The sequence below is a fragment of the Monodon monoceros genome, unplaced genomic scaffold (genome assembly GCF_005190385.1).
Source record: "Monodon monoceros isolate NGI ecotype Baffin Bay Population unplaced genomic scaffold, NGI_Narwhal_1 Super_Scaffold_12, whole genome shotgun sequence".
Lineage (NCBI taxonomy): Eukaryota > Metazoa > Chordata > Mammalia > Artiodactyla > Monodontidae > Monodon > Monodon monoceros.
In genome coordinates, this window is record NW_021703768.1 from 2,182,678 (window position 1) to 2,200,343 (window position 17,666).

At 60.6% G+C, this 17,666-nt stretch overlaps 1 protein-coding gene across 1 annotated transcript in view; it reads right to left on the reverse strand.

The window, feature by feature from the left end:
- Positions 1 to 15,170: 15,170 nt before the first annotated feature.
- Positions 15,171 to 17,666, reverse strand: part of IRX4 (iroquois homeobox 4) — a 35,292-nt gene continuing 32,796 nt past the window's right edge. The window contains 4 exon segments of the mRNA XM_029215995.1: positions 15,171 to 15,308; positions 15,311 to 16,002; positions 16,413 to 16,741; positions 17,289 to 17,396. Coding sequence (XP_029071828.1) covers positions 15,171 to 15,308; positions 15,311 to 16,002; positions 16,413 to 16,741; positions 17,289 to 17,396 — 1,267 coding nt within the window.

Consider the following 17,666-nt stretch of genomic DNA (forward strand, 5'->3'; position numbering starts at 1 on the left):
GGGACACGGTGATGGTCAAGGTTCAGCAGATGCCGTGGAGTTTCCACTGAAGGAGGCGCAGTCATGTCGGACCCCTGGGGCTCCTCCTGACACTGGACCGGCGGGGGAGGGAGCTGTTGCATGGGGGACGGTAACTGGGTCTCTGCCCATCGTAGGGCTGGGGCTGCTGCTCCCATGGGGCGGGAGGAGCGCAGAGGACTCACTGGGATTCGCTCACGGTCCCCGCCCAGGTGAGAACAGAGAGGCCCAGGGCAGCTGGCAGAGCCGGGTGGACAAGTCCTAGGAAACTGTCGGCCACCAGCTGCCTTCCTGGAGTCAATTTTCTTGAAAAGGCTCGTCACCGTCACAGAGAAGTAATTGCAAAGATGTGCGTAAAAAACAATTGGAAAAACTTTGCCCAGATTCTGCTCCGAGTGAGGGCATCACACATGATTTTTATTTTCTTAGACTCCCTCGCGTTTTCCCAGCTCTCGGCAGAGGTGTCCATAGTAACGGTCAGAAGAATGCTCTGAGATGGGGAGAGATCGCCATCGCCCGAGGACGTGGCCTCAGAGCTTTTCCTGCCGGACATTCGTCACTGGCCCAGCCGCGCAGACCCTGCCCCTCAGCCAGAAACTGGGAGGGACATGGGAGGGGGGGTAGTGAGGGTCCGGGGTCCGGAGGGGGCGTGATTTATGCCCTAGTTCTTTCCGACACGAGTAATGGTGAGGTCATGTGGGCGAGGTCAACGGACAATTTCACTTCTGCAGGGTGACCTGGGGCCATCTGTCCTTGGCGGAGTTGATGAGCTGTCAGTGCAGGCCGGGGTGCGGGTGCAGCCAGTGGCGGGCGGGTCGCGGTACTGACGGCAGCCCAAGCCCCCTCCTGCCCCCCAGCTGGGGCATCTCACAGGCTGGTTCCAGGCTCTGCCTGGAGGTCCGGGGTGCGAGGCCCAGCAGTGGGGAACTGCCTGGGAGGAAGGGGCCACCTTTTGTCCCCGTGGGACACTGATGCAATCGCATCCCCCCCCACCCCGCCCCGAAGCTGTCTCTCTCGGGACCTTCATTCCAAAGTCGCTTCTTTCATTCAGAGCTGTTTGCTTCTCCGAGATTTCCTTTGATCTTGGTAAATGCCACCCTGAGCCCTCTGACCTGCGACCTCTACTTTGCTCTAGGTGGGAGAGTGAGGTGTCCAGGAAGAGAGGCTGCAGGGACCACTAACCCTGGCTGAGGGGCTCCCGAGGACCCCGTCTCACGCCCCCTGTCACAGGAGCCCTCATCCCGTCCCCGCCGTGAATCGAGAAGTCTCGTGACGGCTGCTCCGTCCTCCAGGGTCTCTCTCCTAACCACACGGTCCCAGCGTCCCCAGGTGGGACGCAGAGGCTCGCCCGCACCCCAGCCTTGGTTTTCACTGAAATGTGGGAGTGGGTGCGTTCACCCAGTCCCCGGGACAGACCCTCGCCCTGTGTGTCCGGGATCCTGCGTGCCTGGCGGGGCAGCGGCCTCACGGGATGGCCCCGAGGGTACCTGAGCCGAGGGACGGACGTGACGAGGCCCACCTCCTCTAGTCTGGTGGCCTCGACCGCAGACACAGTGGTGCGCTCTGGCTGGGGGCCTGTGTGCGTCCAGGGAGCTTGTGTCCAGGCATCGCGTGGCTGATTCTCGGCCTGGACTAATTTAGGAGGAAGATTCGCTGCCGGTCCCCCCACCCCTTAACGTTTGGGTCAGAGACTCAGGGAAGGCACCGACCGGTGTACTCCCACCTTGGCACCAGGGGATTAAGTCCCCGCTAGTTCTAAGCTGTCTAGCAGTGGGGCTCACAGCAGCACTGTCTCTCCTCACGTACTTGCAGCGTATTTATTTCATCCACAGTAGCTTGTGCCTCTTAATCTCCCCATCCCATCCCCTCCCCATTCCCTCTCCCCATTGGTCACCACTCATCTGCTCCCTGTATCTGTGAGTGTGTTTCTCTTTTGTTTTCTCCTTGTTCTTCTCCCGTATTTCTCTCCCGTTCTCGTCCGCACGGTGCCCTGGTGTTGTTTCATTTACATGAATGTCAGCGAAGAGGGATCAGGAGAGTGAGATGGACCTGGTGATGCCGCTTCCTGCTAAGCGCACAAGTTCAGGTCTACTCCAGTGTCGCAGGAAAGTCAGAGCCTCAGAAGCAGAGTTCCACAGGTTCTACCATCCACACGGCCCCTCTATTAGGCTCCTGGGGCGACTGCAACAGAGTGCCACAAACTGGGGGGCTTAAAACAACAGACGTTTATTGTCCCCTGTCCCGGAGGCTGGGATCCGAGACTGCTGGCGGGGCTGTTCCCTCTGAGGCCTCTTTCCTGGTGTGTGGACGGCTGTCTTCTCCCCGTGTCCTCACCTCCTCTGCTTATAAAGATACAGCCGCCTTTGACTAGGCCCCCCCAGACCTCATTTTAAGTTGATTCCCTCTTTACAGACCCATCTCCAAACAGGCCACCCCCTTATTGGAGTGTCAGGTTGCTGTGACTTTAACCACCGGACAGGGGAGCCCGAAACGCCTGGAGAACCTCCTGACTCGGGCTTTGTCCTCTCTGCCCCCTCGTGTGCAGGGCCCACATCCCTTGAGGCCTAGTGAACGAGGACCCCAGCGCACTGGGGGCCATCGCAGGTGGACCAGGCTATAACCGGGCTGGAGAGCTGCAGTGGCCCCCAGGTGACACACAGGCTTTATGACAGAGCTGCTCTCTCCAGGGGAACATGTGTGTGTGGGCTTTACCAACTGGTAGAGAGAGAAATGTGCTCCCAGATCTTAGCTACATTTGGGGAACGGGGGATGCGTTGATTTTTTTCCACTGAAGAAAGTGCCTCTGGACGGTCAGCTGCAGTTGGGGTCACGGGCCTCCTGGGTTCGTGACAATCCCCTGTCCTCCTCCCAGGCCACGGGGGAGGTGGCTGGGTGTTTGGTTGTGATCACCGCCCGCATCTCTCAACATCTTGGCGGTGGCTGGTCTTGGTATGTCCTCCAACCGCAGGACGACATTGGAAGACCTCGGGTTACATTTTGGTGGGAAAAAGCAGCTCCCCGTCTCCCCCTTGGCCGTTCTGACCTTCTCAGCCCTCGCTGGGGGCTCTGCAATGTCTGCATTCTGCAGCCCAGGGAGTGACTGCATGGCGGGTTCAGGGGTGAGCAGGCCAGAGTGAGAAGCCTGGCTGCGGCCCACACGCCACGCACCTGCCCCTGGAGCCCCTGGATGCGGCCACCTTGCCTCCTGGGTTCCCAGGAATTAGTGTCGGTTCTGACCAACCACCTAGAAATCACCAGGAGGCCTGGGTGTGTCCTCCCTGGTAATGGGCCCTGGAGGATCCCTTGCGGGAAGGCTAGGAGGGAGACTTGCTGTAGAAATTTCTGGTAGTGTCCACTCTGGGGGACCCAGTCTCCCCTCTGTGTAATGGACTCTGGGCCCCTGAACTGACTCAAGTGGGGCTGGTCAGGGGGCTGAGATTCAAGTTCAGCCTCGATGATCAGAACTGCAGGTTGTTTTGTGTTGTTTTTGCGTTTGTCCCTTTCATTACACAAATTAAGTAAGATTTGAGTTGGTGTGTATTTGACTCCTAAGAAGGCCAAGATTCACTGGTAGCGTCAAGGATATTTGTGGCCCAGGCTGTGTTTGGGCAGCCCTGCTACATCCACCCCATTTCTCGTGGCCAAGACCTGCCCTTGGCCCCGGCTACTCTGGGACCCGCTCCCTGTCGGATGGGGCCCGGCTGGTGGCAGCATCTCTCACGGTCACTGGCGGCCTGCGGAGAGCAGCTGTGGCAGAGGCGTGGACAACGGGGGTTCTCTCTCCGTCCGTGACTCTTCACAGCCTCATGGAAGGACGCTCTCTGGATGGAAGGAAACAGGCAGTGGGTGAAGCGATCATGCACAATACATCCACCCCTGCCACATTCCTATCTCCCTAAACGTTGGGGTCCTTTCCTGCCCGTGCTCTGATGTCATTTCATGCCGGCAGCCATCCGGGCCATGTTTCCACCAGCCGGTTACAACTCGGAGTCGCTGTCAGCTGCTCAAACCGATGCTAGGAGGCCAGGACACAGCATCAGGCAGCCACACCCGTAAACGTGCCCTGAACCACCGCTGCACGCCTTCCAGCCCGGCCCGGCGCCTTCAGGATCCCGCCCTGCACGTTCCCGGGCTTCGGGCAGTGATTGTAGAGTCTCACAGCTCTCCCGGGTGCACAGCCATCCTCCGGGGTCAAGTTTGCACCTGACCCGGGGCCCTCCTGGGATGTGAGCTTGTTTCTGGGTTCCACCACGACGGGAGGTGAGAGGGACACAGGTTCTTTCGGGGAAGGAGAGGGTGGACGGCGGATTATGGGGGAAATGCCCAGCACGTAGGAGGATTCAGTCTCATCCTGCTGGCTTCTGCCCTCCTGGCTCCTCCCAATACCAGGCGTTCCACGTCAGGGGCCCCGCAGGGCTGAGAGTCCAGCTGCATCGAGAGCTGGCTGGCCTGCACCAGGGGCAGCCCGTGACTCTGGTTTCCAGGAATTGTGACCTTTTGCTTACTGGCGATAAGGGCTTCTTTCAGGCCGACACAGACGCTCTCGGGCCTTTACGAGCTCCAGGATGGGATTGTGGCGCCGGGGGCCCTTGGAGCCCGGTCCCTGTGCCCTGGAGAGCACAGCAGCCCCTTGTCATCGGAGCCTCCCTGTGAACAGGCACCAGGCTCCCGATGACCACAGGTGATACTGAGTGCTTATTTTGTTACCCTGAGCAAAACCGACCAGTGCTTCGTCTCCCACGGCAGTGGGGGGTCGTTAATGCCTTTCGATCTCATCAGGTCGGGAAGCTCACTAGATTTCTGTCCTGGAGCTTCTGTCCCTGGATGAGCCACTGTGATGGTCATTACGTGGATCCGGGGCATAAAGGAGGAATTCACGCTTTCTAGAAGGTGGGAGATGCTGGGAGCGGGTGGGGGGGGGGTTCTTCCGTCAGCCCCGGACACTGCAGACCTCCCCTCCGTGGCCCAGTCCTGACTTGTTGGGTGTCACAGCCTGCTGTCTCTCCCTCCCCTGGCCTCTGGAAATCGAGGCTTTCTTCCTTCCTTTCTGCTTTCCCACCCTCTCAGGAGCATGGTCACCTGGACCCTTCAGGGGCTGGTGGGCGCAAACGGCAGCACACCGTCCAGCCTGGGTTCGGGGGGCGCAGGCGCCTGGGCTCTCCAAGTATGAGGCAGCTCCCCCTCCCCTCCTGTTTCCCTGGAGACGTTCTCACAGTAGACCCTCTGGGTCTAATGGGCCCTGCCTGCAGTTTGCATGAAGCACCGTGCAGACAAGGACGTGTCCCAAAGCTCCAACACCCTCACGAGGCCTGATGCCCAGCCTGGCCTCACGTGCCGGGTGAGGTGACAGCCCCTCGGCCGCGCAAAGGCTGGGGCTCCATGGCCCTGAGCAGTGGTGACTCTGGGGCTGCACAGGTCGCCGCAGTCTGGTGGCCCCTGGTTCCCGCCCTACACACCTGCCTAGCTGAGATCCCAGGAGGGTGGCATGCCGTGCTGTGAACTGCTGGTGTCACTTTACAGGGAGCACGTGGGTTACGTCCAGTGTCAGAGCAGCCTTGACGAGGGGGCGGCCCCTGAAGCTGAGGGGTTTATGCCCAGGCCCAGGGGCCACGCTGACAACAGGTCCAGGGTGACCATGTGGGCTCCTCTCCATGTCTCTGCTTCGGTCGCTTCTTGTTTCCTGGATGGAGTGAGAAATCAGGCAAGTGTGCAAAATAAAAGCAGAAATATACCGTCTAAGAGCAAAGCTGTGACGAAACAGCCAAAACTTGTCTTATCACAACCGTCTAGAAAATGCCCATAAGACCACGTCTCCCTTCTCTACATTTACCCCCATACTTAAATGATGTGTTGCTTTTATACATAAGTATCTGTTTATTGATTTGTATCTCACACCCCTTCACAAAGGATGTAATCTCAGGATCCTGCAGCTTCACTGCCCAACAAGGCCCCCACCCTCTGGGTTCAAGAACCAGCCACAGGAGTTCCTAGCGGGGTCGGGCGCAGGGCGGCGCCTGGCATGCCTCTGTGCTGGTAAAAGATGGACGAGGATGCAGTGAAGGTGCAGACTAACCCGCTTTTCTGTGGTTCAGGTTTCGGTAAATCAAAAGCTAGTTTAGGGGCTTCCCTGGTGGTGCAGTGGTTGGGAGTCCGCCTGCCGATGCAGGGGACGCGGGTTCGTGCCCCGGTCCGGGAAGATCCCACATGCCGCGGAGTGGCTGGGCCTGTGAGCCATGACCGCTGAGCCTGCGTGTCCGGAGCCTGTGCTCCGCAACGGGAGAGGCCACAGCAGTGAGAGGCCTGCGTACCGCAAAAAAAAAAAAAAAAGCTATTTTAAATGCAAGGACAGCATTTTAAAATGAGCTCAATGGCAGGTAAGGATGCATCCGGGAACAAGAGGATCTGCCTCTTTTTTCCATTTCCCGAATTCATAGATTTTTATATTTCCTTAAGTAGGTATGTCTGTGTCAAAGATATTCAAAGCAAGGACGTTACACTCATTGAGGGAAGAAAATGTTCAATGTCAAGGATAATAACTTATTTTGTAGTTGAAAGCGGAGGAGTGAAATGAATGGGCTCTGATTTCCAGAAGTGTGTGAAGGAAAGCAAAATGACAACACGGCTCGTGAGGTTAGAGAGAAGGTAGGGGCTCTTTGGAACGGATGGTGATGAGTCAGACAGCTGCACACACACACCCCACCGCTCCCGGCACCCCTGCAGCGCCCTTGCTGGTGAAGATATCCCCCAGTCTGTGTCCTCCATAGGCGGTGGGTGCAGGAACCAAGATAAGGGGAAGGACCTGGGCTCCAGGGAGGCGGCCTCCTCTGTCCCCTCTCACCAGGCCGTCGAGGAATGCAGAATCGGCGGGTGAACCCTAGGCTCTGGGCGCCCCCGCCATGCGTGCACGGCCCCGCCTGGATGGTGGCCTGGTGGTGCTGTCCCCCATCCCGTGGATCAGCCTGGGAGTCCCCATGGGTGGGAAATCCTAGGCTAGATTATTGCTGAAAAGACAGAAAACAGGAGTATGAGTACTTGACTCCCTCTCCACCCCGAGCCAGCGGAGTGAGGTCTGCGGGCTGGAGAGGAGACACTCCTGAGGCCAGAGGGGAAGGAGGCACTGCTAGGCCCGCACCCTTACCGCCAGGGCCCCGGGGAGAGATTTCCTGGGTCCTGTGGGCCGGCCGGAGGGGTGCAGCTGTGGCTCCGTCCTCCCCCCGGGACCCAGCCAGGGCAGAGCCTGCACTCAGGACCTGGCGTGGCCCCTCACCCCAGCAGCCAGGGATGGTCTCGCACGTCTAACCGTGCACACAACCAATTCTCACTACACAAGTGCCAGGTAGGCAGGCCAGGGTGGCCCCTAAATTTTGAGGCTCTCCCGGTCCTCAGAGACTGCCTCCCCCTTCAAGGCCACATGTTCACCAAGATGGGGCCACCACAGAGGCACCCAGAAGCTTCATCTCATCCTCCTGGATAGACAGGAGTGTCCAGCAGAGACCCACAGACCGATGGAAGCAGAGGTGAACCCACTGCCCCTGCAATGGACTCTGAGGGCCCAGAGGGGGGCCCGTGACAACGTGTGTGCATCTGCGCCGACTGCCCACCCCAGCAGGGTCTGTCCCCAGCGCAGCACAGCCTCGGCCCAGAGACGCCGTGAGCCACCTTCACGGATGCGGGGCTCCACCTACTTGCCCGACATAAATGATGCTCTTGTCCCAGGCGAGGGCTGCGGCAAAGCTGGAGTTGGTGTTCAGGCTGATGGTCTTGAACTTGGGCTAACGTTCCAAGAAACCGGAGTTTCCATCATCAAATTCATTAATTAGGTCCCATTTGCCGTCTGCCGGTGAATGGCAGTCCCCTGTGTGATGGGTGAGGCCCCGTGAACACACTGCTGGTCTCCAGGCGCAGAAAGGGCAGCAGGGGGGCCCGGCATCCTGCCTCTTGACAGAAGCATGTCCTCTGATACCGGGTTGGGGTCTGGGGCTTGCACTGGTCTTAGGCAGGAGTGCGGCAGTGGGGGTCCCGGGGCCGGGTGGGGCCCGGAGGGCATTGCTCCAACCCCAGGAGTGCGCGTCCAGGGCATGGCCATCTGGGGACAGGGAGGCTGTGTGGGTGGGGCCCCTGGCTGGCTGGAGGACAGTGCTGAGCTCCTTGAGGATGGGCTGGGGTCCCTTGCCCATGTCCCACAGCACTGGCCGAGGATGAACTGCCTCCTTTTCCTTCCCCCATAGCTCGACTACCCCACCCTGCTCAGAGGGTGGACACTTCTCCAGATGTGCACCCCCAGGGCGCCCGTGACAGCATGGACTGCACAGGCCTCTCCTCCGTCCTCCCCCAGACAACGCCCTCTTTAGGTGCAGCGGTGCCCAGTTCCCGTCCAGGCCATCTCTGAGCCCCCCCGAGGCCCCGTGCCCCTTCTGCCCCATCTGTCCTGCCGTGAGGGAGCCGCTGCCTGTGCCCCAAAGTGCCTGCTTCACAGGCCGCACCAGCCTGTGACCGTGGGAGCCTCTGTAACCTCGCATGTGCCTGTGTGCCCGTGTGGGTGAGTGCATATACTATACGTGATCGTGTGTGCACGCGTGGACTCGTGTGCGCGCACGTGTGAAGTAGGCGGTCACTTCCTCCAGGGCTACCCCGTCCCACCAGCCCATCGTAGTGACCCAGAGCTTCCCCGGAGCTGCTGCTTTGTCCAGGCACAGCTCCTCAGCCAAAGGCGCCGGGACCCTTCCATCCTGCCCTCCGGTCACTCCGCGCCTCTCCCCACATGCCACATGCGACTGGGGACGCACAGGCCACGGGCACTTCAGGTGCAGCAGCCTCACCTGAGCCTCAAGCGAGCTCCGTCCTCCCAGGCCATCCTAAGAGGAGGGAGAGCTATGCCTGTAGCACCAAGTGTTCACGTGCGCCCGTGGTTCCGTTTGTCTATTTCAAGAAATGCTTCTAATTTTCCTGGTTTATATGCGAGTCTTCCCGACACAGGAGTCCTCCCTGCCTTGTCCTCTTAGGACCCTAAGAGACGTAAAATTGTCACATAGAAGCCACGTTTCCTCCTGTCCTGCGCTTTGCTCCCTCTGCCTGCCTTTTCGTGGGCTACTGGACATTTTCCTTCAATCCTCGACCACCCCAAGCCGGGAGCCTCACAGATCCACGTGAGCAGCCCCTACCTGCCTACACCAGCCCTGCCCAGGCAACCTGGGGGCTTCCAGCCCTGGGATGGGGGCCGCAAAGGACTGGACGTGATGACCCTGCTCACTGACCCGCCCCAGGCTTTCCCCAACCTGGCCCCTTGATGTTGCTGCCCCTGACTCCACCTGACCCGTGTCCCTGGTTAAAATGAGCACTGTCCCTTCCGGTGCCCTGGCCTCTGGACCGGCCCCTCCCTCAGCTTTTGATGCCCCCCCCCCACTTGCTCTGTCAAAATCTCACCTCTCACTAAGCCCCGAGCCCGGGCCAGCCAAGAGTGCCCCAGCTCAGCACAGCCAGGGAAGCAGTAAAGGAGGAACAAGAGAGGGGCGTGTGCCGGACCCTCTGCTCTCCCCCAGCTGTGGCTGTGGTGTCCCCTGAGCCATCTGCTGGCCCCGGGCAGGCAGCCTCAGCCCCTCTGGGGCCTCGCGTGCCCACCGCAAGCCCCAGACCAGTGGGAAATGCAACTTCGCACAGAAGTGGTGCACACGACTTCATCAGTTTGTCCTTCACTGGTTTGATGAGATACCGAACAGAACGATGACGCATTGAAAATAGCACAAGGACTCAAGAAGCCAAAAGGTATAAGATGCTTGGCTGATAGCCTGCTGCCCTTCCTGAGGCCCCGTCTCACTCTCTCTGTCATGACTGGTACGATATCTCCCTGAGGTGACAGAGTCTGGTCTACACCTCCACCAGAAGGGCAGTGGGAATCAGGGCTCATGTGGAAATCCAGCTCCTATTCTGGGAGGGGCCCCGGGACGACCACGTCGCTGCAGCAGACACAGAACCGTGACAGGCTGGGAAGCTGCCTCAGTGCCCTGCTCGGGCGAGGGTCCAGGAGGAGCCTGGAAACACCGTCCTCCGTCTAATGCTTGCTCTGGGTGTTCAGAGCCTTCCTACACTGTGGGTTCAGCTCAAGTCACCAAGGCTCTTACCAGGTGGAGCTCCTGCGCCCCGAATTCCACCCTTGCTGTTCAGACGTCGCCAGACCTGGGGTGGGGGTTGTTGAGCCTCCCCTGACCCCTGGCTGGTGAGATGGGCCTCTCGCTTCGCTCCTTAAGGTCCTGAGTGGGCTTGGCTGAGGTCTGAGAACCTGCGAAGAGCTGATCCCACCTCAGCAGAAAAGTGTGTGTGGGGGGGGTGGGGGGTGGGGGGGCTATCTGGTCCCTGGATTCAGATAAACCTGACGCCTTCACCCATGAGCCACAGTCATCTTGGCACAAGGCATTTTTTTCACAAATATTTCTTCAGAAAGTTGATGTTGGAAGGCAGTCCCCTCACCTTCCACTAGGTTTCTTCTTCCCTCTGCCCCCCTACTCCCTGCTGGCCTTCCCCTCCCCTCCCTCCCCTGCATCCCTCCTCCTCCCCTCCCCCTCTGTACCTTCCATCCTCTCCCTCCCCCTTCCCCTGTCTCTCCCCTTCTCCCCTCCCCCTCTCCCCCTTCTCCCCTCCCCCTCTCCCCCTCTCCCTCCCCCTCTCCCTCTCCCCTCCCCCCTCCCCCGTCTCCCTCCCCCTCTACCCTTCCCCTCTCCCTCCCTGCCCCTCCCTCTCCCCGCCCCTCCCTCTCCCCCACTCCTCTCCCCGAGCTCCTTGCCCCCTGCCTCTCCGCCTCCAGGTCTCATTGTTGCTTTCCTTCCTATAGGGCCTGAGCCTAGGGTCAGGTGCAAAGGTCATGGTTGTTTCCTTCCCTGGGCTTTGCTGCTTTCCCAGGATATGACCCTGGGGAGGGGGCTTTCCCGCTTCTTCAGCTCAGTGGCACCAATGGCACAAGCGCCCTGTCCTGCATCACGGTGAGGGAGAGGTCTGACCGGTCTGGGCTCTCTCGAAGAGCTGCATTAAGGACGTGGATCGTGAGTGCGCAGTGCGAGAGTGGGGATCCCTCCGCCATAACCGCACAGGCTCCAAAGACTGCGGGGGTTTGAGGGTCGCCCCCAGCTTCTCCTCTGATATTAATACCCCACCCCCGCCTGGGCTGCCCCTTTGCTTGGAGGCCCATCCACTGTGGGCAAGGTGGACCTGCCAGCGCCTGCAGCCTGGGCCCCGCCCCGCCACTATAGAGGCTGCCCCAGGTGACCAGCAGCCTGCGGGGGGTGGGGGGTGGAGTCAGGCTCAGTTTCTCTCAATCCGCTATCACCTGCTTTGGGAGGGCTTGCCCGCCTCAGCGCGCGACCGACCGAAGAAGAATCCTTCCGCTGGGAAGGAAAGAGCCTTAGAAGATCTTGCTGCTTCTCCTTCTTCTGTTCTCTTTGGGAGCGAATGAGACGCGCAGAGAGAGGTAGACAGGCAGAAATGGAGACGGAGGATGGAGAGAGAGACAGAGAGAGAGAGATGGCTAGGAGGGAAGAGGGAGAGAGGGGCCCAGGCCGTCTGCAGCGCAGGCAAGCGAGCCCAGCGAAAGTAGGCGGCATAAATCCGTGCATAATCTCAGGAGACGACCACTTTAAATCTTAATTGGGTGCCTTTTAAATATCATTTAAGGGCTGGCTTCCCTGCGTCTCTCTCTAGTTAAGAAGGTGTCGTGTCAAACTCCATTACCTTTCTGGATGTCTCTCCCTTTAGTTTAAAAAAAAAATAAAGGAAAAAAGGAAAGGAAAAGAAGAAAGAAAAAAAATGGAATCATCAGTGGCGGTTGGAGGGTCGATAAAGCTTTCAGATCTGGAGACGTTTTCTGGGAGACCATTTCCTGCGGCTAAGAGCTGTTAATGGCGCTTAAGGAATTATCTTAGCCCCGCCGGCGGGAGAACCGTATATTTCCCGCGCCTGTTCCCCTGTCGGGTCTGGATATGCCGCTGTCAGACTCGCTTGATGAAAAGTAACGCGTCGGTGATTAGTCTTATTCGGGCTCTATGTAAAGAGCGCCGGTAATTTAGCAGCCCCTCCTTGGTGTGTTTGAATTTGCCACGCCTGAGTGGCTGAGAGCATCGGTCCCCCGCGCTCCTCTCTGACAGCCTCCCTGGGAGGAAAGTGGGCCCTCACCCCACCGACAGCGACCTTTCCCCCGCAGCGGCCACTCCTAAAATTCATTCCCGCCCCCCACCTCTCTCGCCTTGGGGTTCCCCCGACCCCTGCTCTGAAGATCAGCCAGAGGGTGGGTAGGAGTTCCCACAGTGACCCTTCCAGAGTGAGCCCCAAAGGTCAGGGGTGTGGGTCGAAGTGACGGTCCCAGCTCTGGGGGCGCCCTTTTGGGCGAGTCGCCCCTGGGATGTGGCTGAATCCCTCTTCTGCACTTGATGTCTTTATTTCACACAGCTTTTCAGTTTAATCCAGTGAAACCTTTCGGTCAGCCATTTCCACCAAGACTTGGGGGCTCCTGCAGGGTGGGATTCTGCGCGGACAGGAGGGCCTCTGCGCCCTGGCGTTGCCAGGCGCCTGCGGTCCCGAGGGCAACAGGCTAGGGCAGCAGGAGCCGTCTGGGCCGGGGAAGGGGGTATGGGGGGCCGAATCCGGGAAGGGCCCGCTCCGGAAGGATCCGGAGTCAGACGCAGCCTGGCCTGCAGCTCGCGCCCAGCCGCGCGCCCTGCCACTCGGGGCCCGCAGCCTGGGGTTCCTGGGCTCTCTGGCCCCGCAGCCCCTCTCCCGCCTAACCAAGCCGCCTGCGTCCAAGCCTTGTTTTGCTCAAAATGCCTGGCTTTGTCTAGGGCTGGGGGGCGCAAGGCGGCAGTCCTCCGCGCATTAAAATTCCTGGCGTCCCAGCCTCGGCCGCAGCGTCTCCCCCGAGACTCCACTTTCGCTATTACTGTCAAGTACCCTTGACTCTTTATTTTTGCCCTTTTATCTATTACAACTAATTCGAGTTCTTTTGCCCTTTTCAGTCTAAGACGTGGGCTTTCTTCAAAGCCTCCCCCTGCCAGCGAGCTCTCGGAGCGCGGAGCCTTTAGAAATTGAGGGGTTTACTGTCAAAATGAAAATTTCACTTCAAATTATCTTGGTGATGCTTGCTCGCCAGGCCGGGGCCTCCCGCCGCAGCCTTTTGACAGACACATCAGCGGCGAGCTTCCGAATCCCGATAATATCATCCAAGAGAGCGAAAGTCAATACTGTGACAGCGCGCGGGCGGATACAATCCAATTACCGCGCGGCCGGCGGGGCGCAGGGTCCGCGCCCGCTCTCTCCGCTCGAGGACTGGGCTTCGAGGTCCCACCACTCAGAGTCGGGGCCGCTGAGGTCCGGCCATCAGGGGCCCATCGCTCAAGGGTGCCCCTCGCCGTTCCCCTGTCCCAGGTGGTAAAGTCACCCCAACGCCCGGCCCATCGGGCCCGCTTTCCAGCGCTCCGGCCGCCCTGACCTTTCCCAGTGGACCGGGATCCACGGGGCCCCAGTGCAGTACCACCCGGCCCATCGCAAAAGAAAGGCCGGGCCTCCCATGTCTCTCGAAGGCTGCCCGCCGGCTCGCCAGGCGACTCCTGTCTTCAGCTGGCGTCTCTGCGGCTGTCAGTCTGTCCGCGTACGGACCAAAGGCCACCATCTCCTTGTCGCTGCGCTGCACCCTCGGGCCACTCCACCCTTGCAGGCTCCTGCCTGGCGGCCCGTCCTTCCTCCGGGCACCTCGGCTTCTGTGAGGCCCAGTACAGCCTTAAGCAGAGGGCTTGCAGGCTAGCGGACCGCGCTGAGTCCAGTTCACGCTCGCCTGCCGCCCTCGAGGGGCGTTTGCGCGGGCTGCGGGGGCGGGGGCAGAAGCCTGTGGGGGGTCGGGGAACTGCGCAGAATCCACCGTGGGGAGGAAGCCAGCGATTTTCCTCCAGATCAGACCTTCTGGCTGCCAGCGAGCTGGGCTCTGCCGTGGTGGGGGAACCGGGTTTCTGGGCGAAGCCAGGGGTCCGCAGGACCCTACGGGAGGCCGGGGAGGCTCACGTCCTCCCGCACCACCCCTAGGCCCTTCCTTGCAGCCCCGCCTGGGGTCTTCGGCCTGCTAAGCACTTCCCTCTCCCTGAGCCGGCACTCACAGGCTGAGAGCATCTTGGCAGGTTCCCGCCCCTCCCCCCCCGGAGGCGGAGTTAGGAGGCCGCAGCGTCAAGGAGGGCACCTCACTCCCGCCCAGGAGAGGCTGAGGGCAGTGACGGCCCCGCATCCCTTCCCCACCAGGGCACAGTTCCAGGGAACTTGGAAGTTTAAAGGTTATTCGTATCTAGCCAAAGAAACTTTTACTTTCTCAAAATTCTGGAGTCTGGCAATGGGAGAGAGTTGAAAAGTTTGGGGTCTCTCATCGCCTTCTATTCGGGAATTCAACAGAATCCTGTAAGTTTACTGTGACTATCTTTTTAAAACAATGGCTTTAAGTCTTGGGCTCTGCAAGCAACTCCAGTGACAATTCTGCGTCAGCAGCCCTCCCCACCCCTGCCCTCGGGGATGGGCAACTTTCCTCTTCCAAGTTTCCAAATCCCTAGGTTTCAAATGCGTTCATTTTGCAATGCAAACACCATCACTCGGTTTTATTGGTTTTGTTATATTAGCCTCTGAAGCAGGCAATTATCGGTGTGAACATACATTAAAAAACATAATTTTATCGAGTTAAGAGTGTGCAATAGTGTAAACTCGGTGGAAGTGTTGTTGGTGAAAAGTATATGCTGAGGATGGAATCGGAAGGCCGGCAGGCGGAGGAGTCTTCACAAGGAACGGCGGCAAAGCCTCAACCCAAAGCAGACAGGTACACAGACAGGCCTCGGAACGGAAACGTCTTCTGTGTGTAAACTTTTGCACGTAAACTTTTTGCTTCAGGGTGTTTCCCTGCTGCTCTGACAGCAGCCCTGTCCTGCTCGGTCCCCGAGTTTGGCACGGCCGGGCGGACTCCTGTCCGGGCGCTCCGGGGGCTTGTCCGTGGCCCCGGGAGCCCGAGTTCAGATCCTCCCTCCAGGGTGGGTTGGCGACCTGAGCTTTGCCGAGCTCTTGCCTCACTTTGGAAACTCGGTAGAAAAAGAGTTGGAGCCTGCAGCCCGAGAGCCGGCTGCCTCCTCGCCCAGGCAGGCGGCCAGCTAGGCGCAGAAGGGCTTGCCGCCGGCCTTGGGCGTGGCCAGCAGCTCCTTGGCTGCGCCGGAGGCGGGGGCGTCTTGGGGCGCGGCGGGCGGGAAGGAGCGCGCCAGGGGCGTCGTCAGCACGTTGGCGCCCCCCCCCCCAGCGAGCGGCCCAGCGGCCCCGGGTCCAGGAGGGCGCCCTTGGCGGTGGCCCAGGCCTGGTTCAAAGTGCTGTGTCTGAGGATGGGGTCGTGGAAGACCCCGTCCACCCAGTTTCTGAGACTGGTTACCGGGGAGTCCTGGTGCCTGTCCAGGGCACCGGCGGGAGCCGGGGCCGCAGGCGAGGAGGAGGCGGGCGCCGAGGAGGGAGCCGCAGGGCCAGCGGGGCCATGGCGCTTGAGCATGCACGAGGGAAACTCAGTCTGGCCGAGGGCGGTGGCGGCGGCCGCGGTGGCCGTGTGTGCCAGGGACCAGATGCGCGGCTTGGCCTCGAGGCCCGCCGACGCCCCCGCTGGAGCAAAGCCCAGCTTGGGCTCGCAGGCCTGCGGGCCAACCCCCGCGCCCGCGCCCGCCTGGTGCTCCGGCCGAGCCGCCGTGCTCCGGAGGCAGCTCCGGGCCCTCTCCAGGTCCTGGTCCAGAGTGGCCCCACCCCCGGCGGCCAGGGGCATCCGGAGGGCGCCCGGAGCCTCCTTCCCTGGGGCGCTGGGGCCGTCTGGCACGGTGGGGACTCGATCCAGGCCTCCATCCAGGGGTTGGAAGGGCGGCTTCAGCTCGCACTCTGGGGGCTCCCCCTCCAGGGGGTCGAAGTCCTCCAAGTCGCTGAGCTCCAGATCCTTCTCTTTGTCTATGGGCTCTGCCAGGAGGTAAAAAGTGGCCAGTGGAGGGAGACGGGATGGCAGGTTAACGGAACCCCCTTCCTCACTCCAAGGACCTGGTTACGGGCCCACCTGGGAGTTAGGCAAAGCACCTGCGCCTTTATTCTACCTCCCATCCCCTCAGAGGCTCCCAAACGCCTACACGGACCTAGCTGATTTCAGCCTCATATCAAAGGCAGCAGGGGCTAGTGTTTCGAACGTGATTTTGGGTCTTTGAGCGTGCTCCCAGCTCACTGCCACAGGACCCCTCGTGCACAGGGCCTCGCACACTCGGGGCCAGGGCATTAATTTGCCGCCTAGGCCCAGGAGTTTGCCCCGTTCCGAAAGGAACCAGCGAGAAGCCACAGGGAAGCGACACCCCCGCATCGCCAACCCCCCCCCCACGCACCTGCACCTTTGGTGCTCTTGAGGGGCTGCGCCCTGGCTTCCTCCTCGCCCCCCTCTTCCTCCTCGCCCTCCGCGTAGGGCCGCTTCTCATCCGCACACTTGTTCCTCGGCGGCCACGTCATCTTGTTCTCCTTCTTGAGGCGCCGGCGCGCGTTGGCGAACCAGGTGGAGACCTGCGTGAGGGTCATCTTGGTGATGATGGCCAGCATGATCTTCTCGCCCTTGGTGGGGTAGGGGTTCTTGCGGTGCTCCTGCAGCCAGGCCTTGAGGGTGCTGGTGGTCTCGCGCGTGGCGTTCTTCCGCCGCGTGCCGCTGTCCATGGTCCCGTACCTGGAGACAGGCTGCGCAATGGGGCGCCGGCAGCGGCCCCTGCACCGCGGGCAGGCGGCCGGCGCCAGGCCCACGCGGCTGTAGTCCCGGTCGTGGAGGTGTGTTTATGGTGGCAAGACCTGGGTTTTACCCAGGCAGGCACTGCCTTTTAATGTTTATATTTGATTAAACTTAGATGGAGCCAGAGACGTCTCTGTGGGTGGGGGAGGAGCGCGGGCGCGAGGCCCGGCCAGGTCTCCGTCTGTCTACGTACACCTATGTCTCTTTGAGTTCTTTTATCAGGCCCCGGAAACCACACTGCAGCGAGGGCTTTGGGAGTCCGGACAGACGGCGTGGGGGCGGGGAAGGGGAGATGGGATGCCTTTATACCCTGGCGACGCGGCTTGCTAGGAGGCCCGGATGGTCCTAACCCAAGGTCAGCGGGACGTGACCCGAGGCATGCCCCTCCTTCTGCCGCCCAAACTTTCAGTGGGGGCGTGGCGCTAGTAGGGGCGGGGCCTGGTGCTCCGTTGGGGTAGGGGCAGTGAGGAGGGGTGAGATCCCTCACCTGTCGTAGGGGTACTGGCCCAACGCCGGCTCGTAGGGGTAGTAGGCTGTGGCTGCAGCCGGAGCGAGGGCCGCATGCGCAGATCCCGGTGCGTCCTTGGAGTCGAAGCTGTTCTGTAGGAGCCGGTGAGCCTGGGGTCGCAGCTTCCCGGATGCGACCCAGCTCGAGCCCCTCCCCTAGGATCACTGGCTCCTGCCTGACTCCCACAGACCACTGGGCCGCCCCCCATCCTCCCCACCCCCATCCGCATCACCCATTCCCAGACTCTGCCTCGGGCCCAGGCTGCGAAGGAGCCCCAAGACGTGGAGTGAGGAGGAGCAGAGTTGGGGGGTGTTGGGGGAATAAGGGACAGGACAAGGGGGATGGGGAAAGGATAGG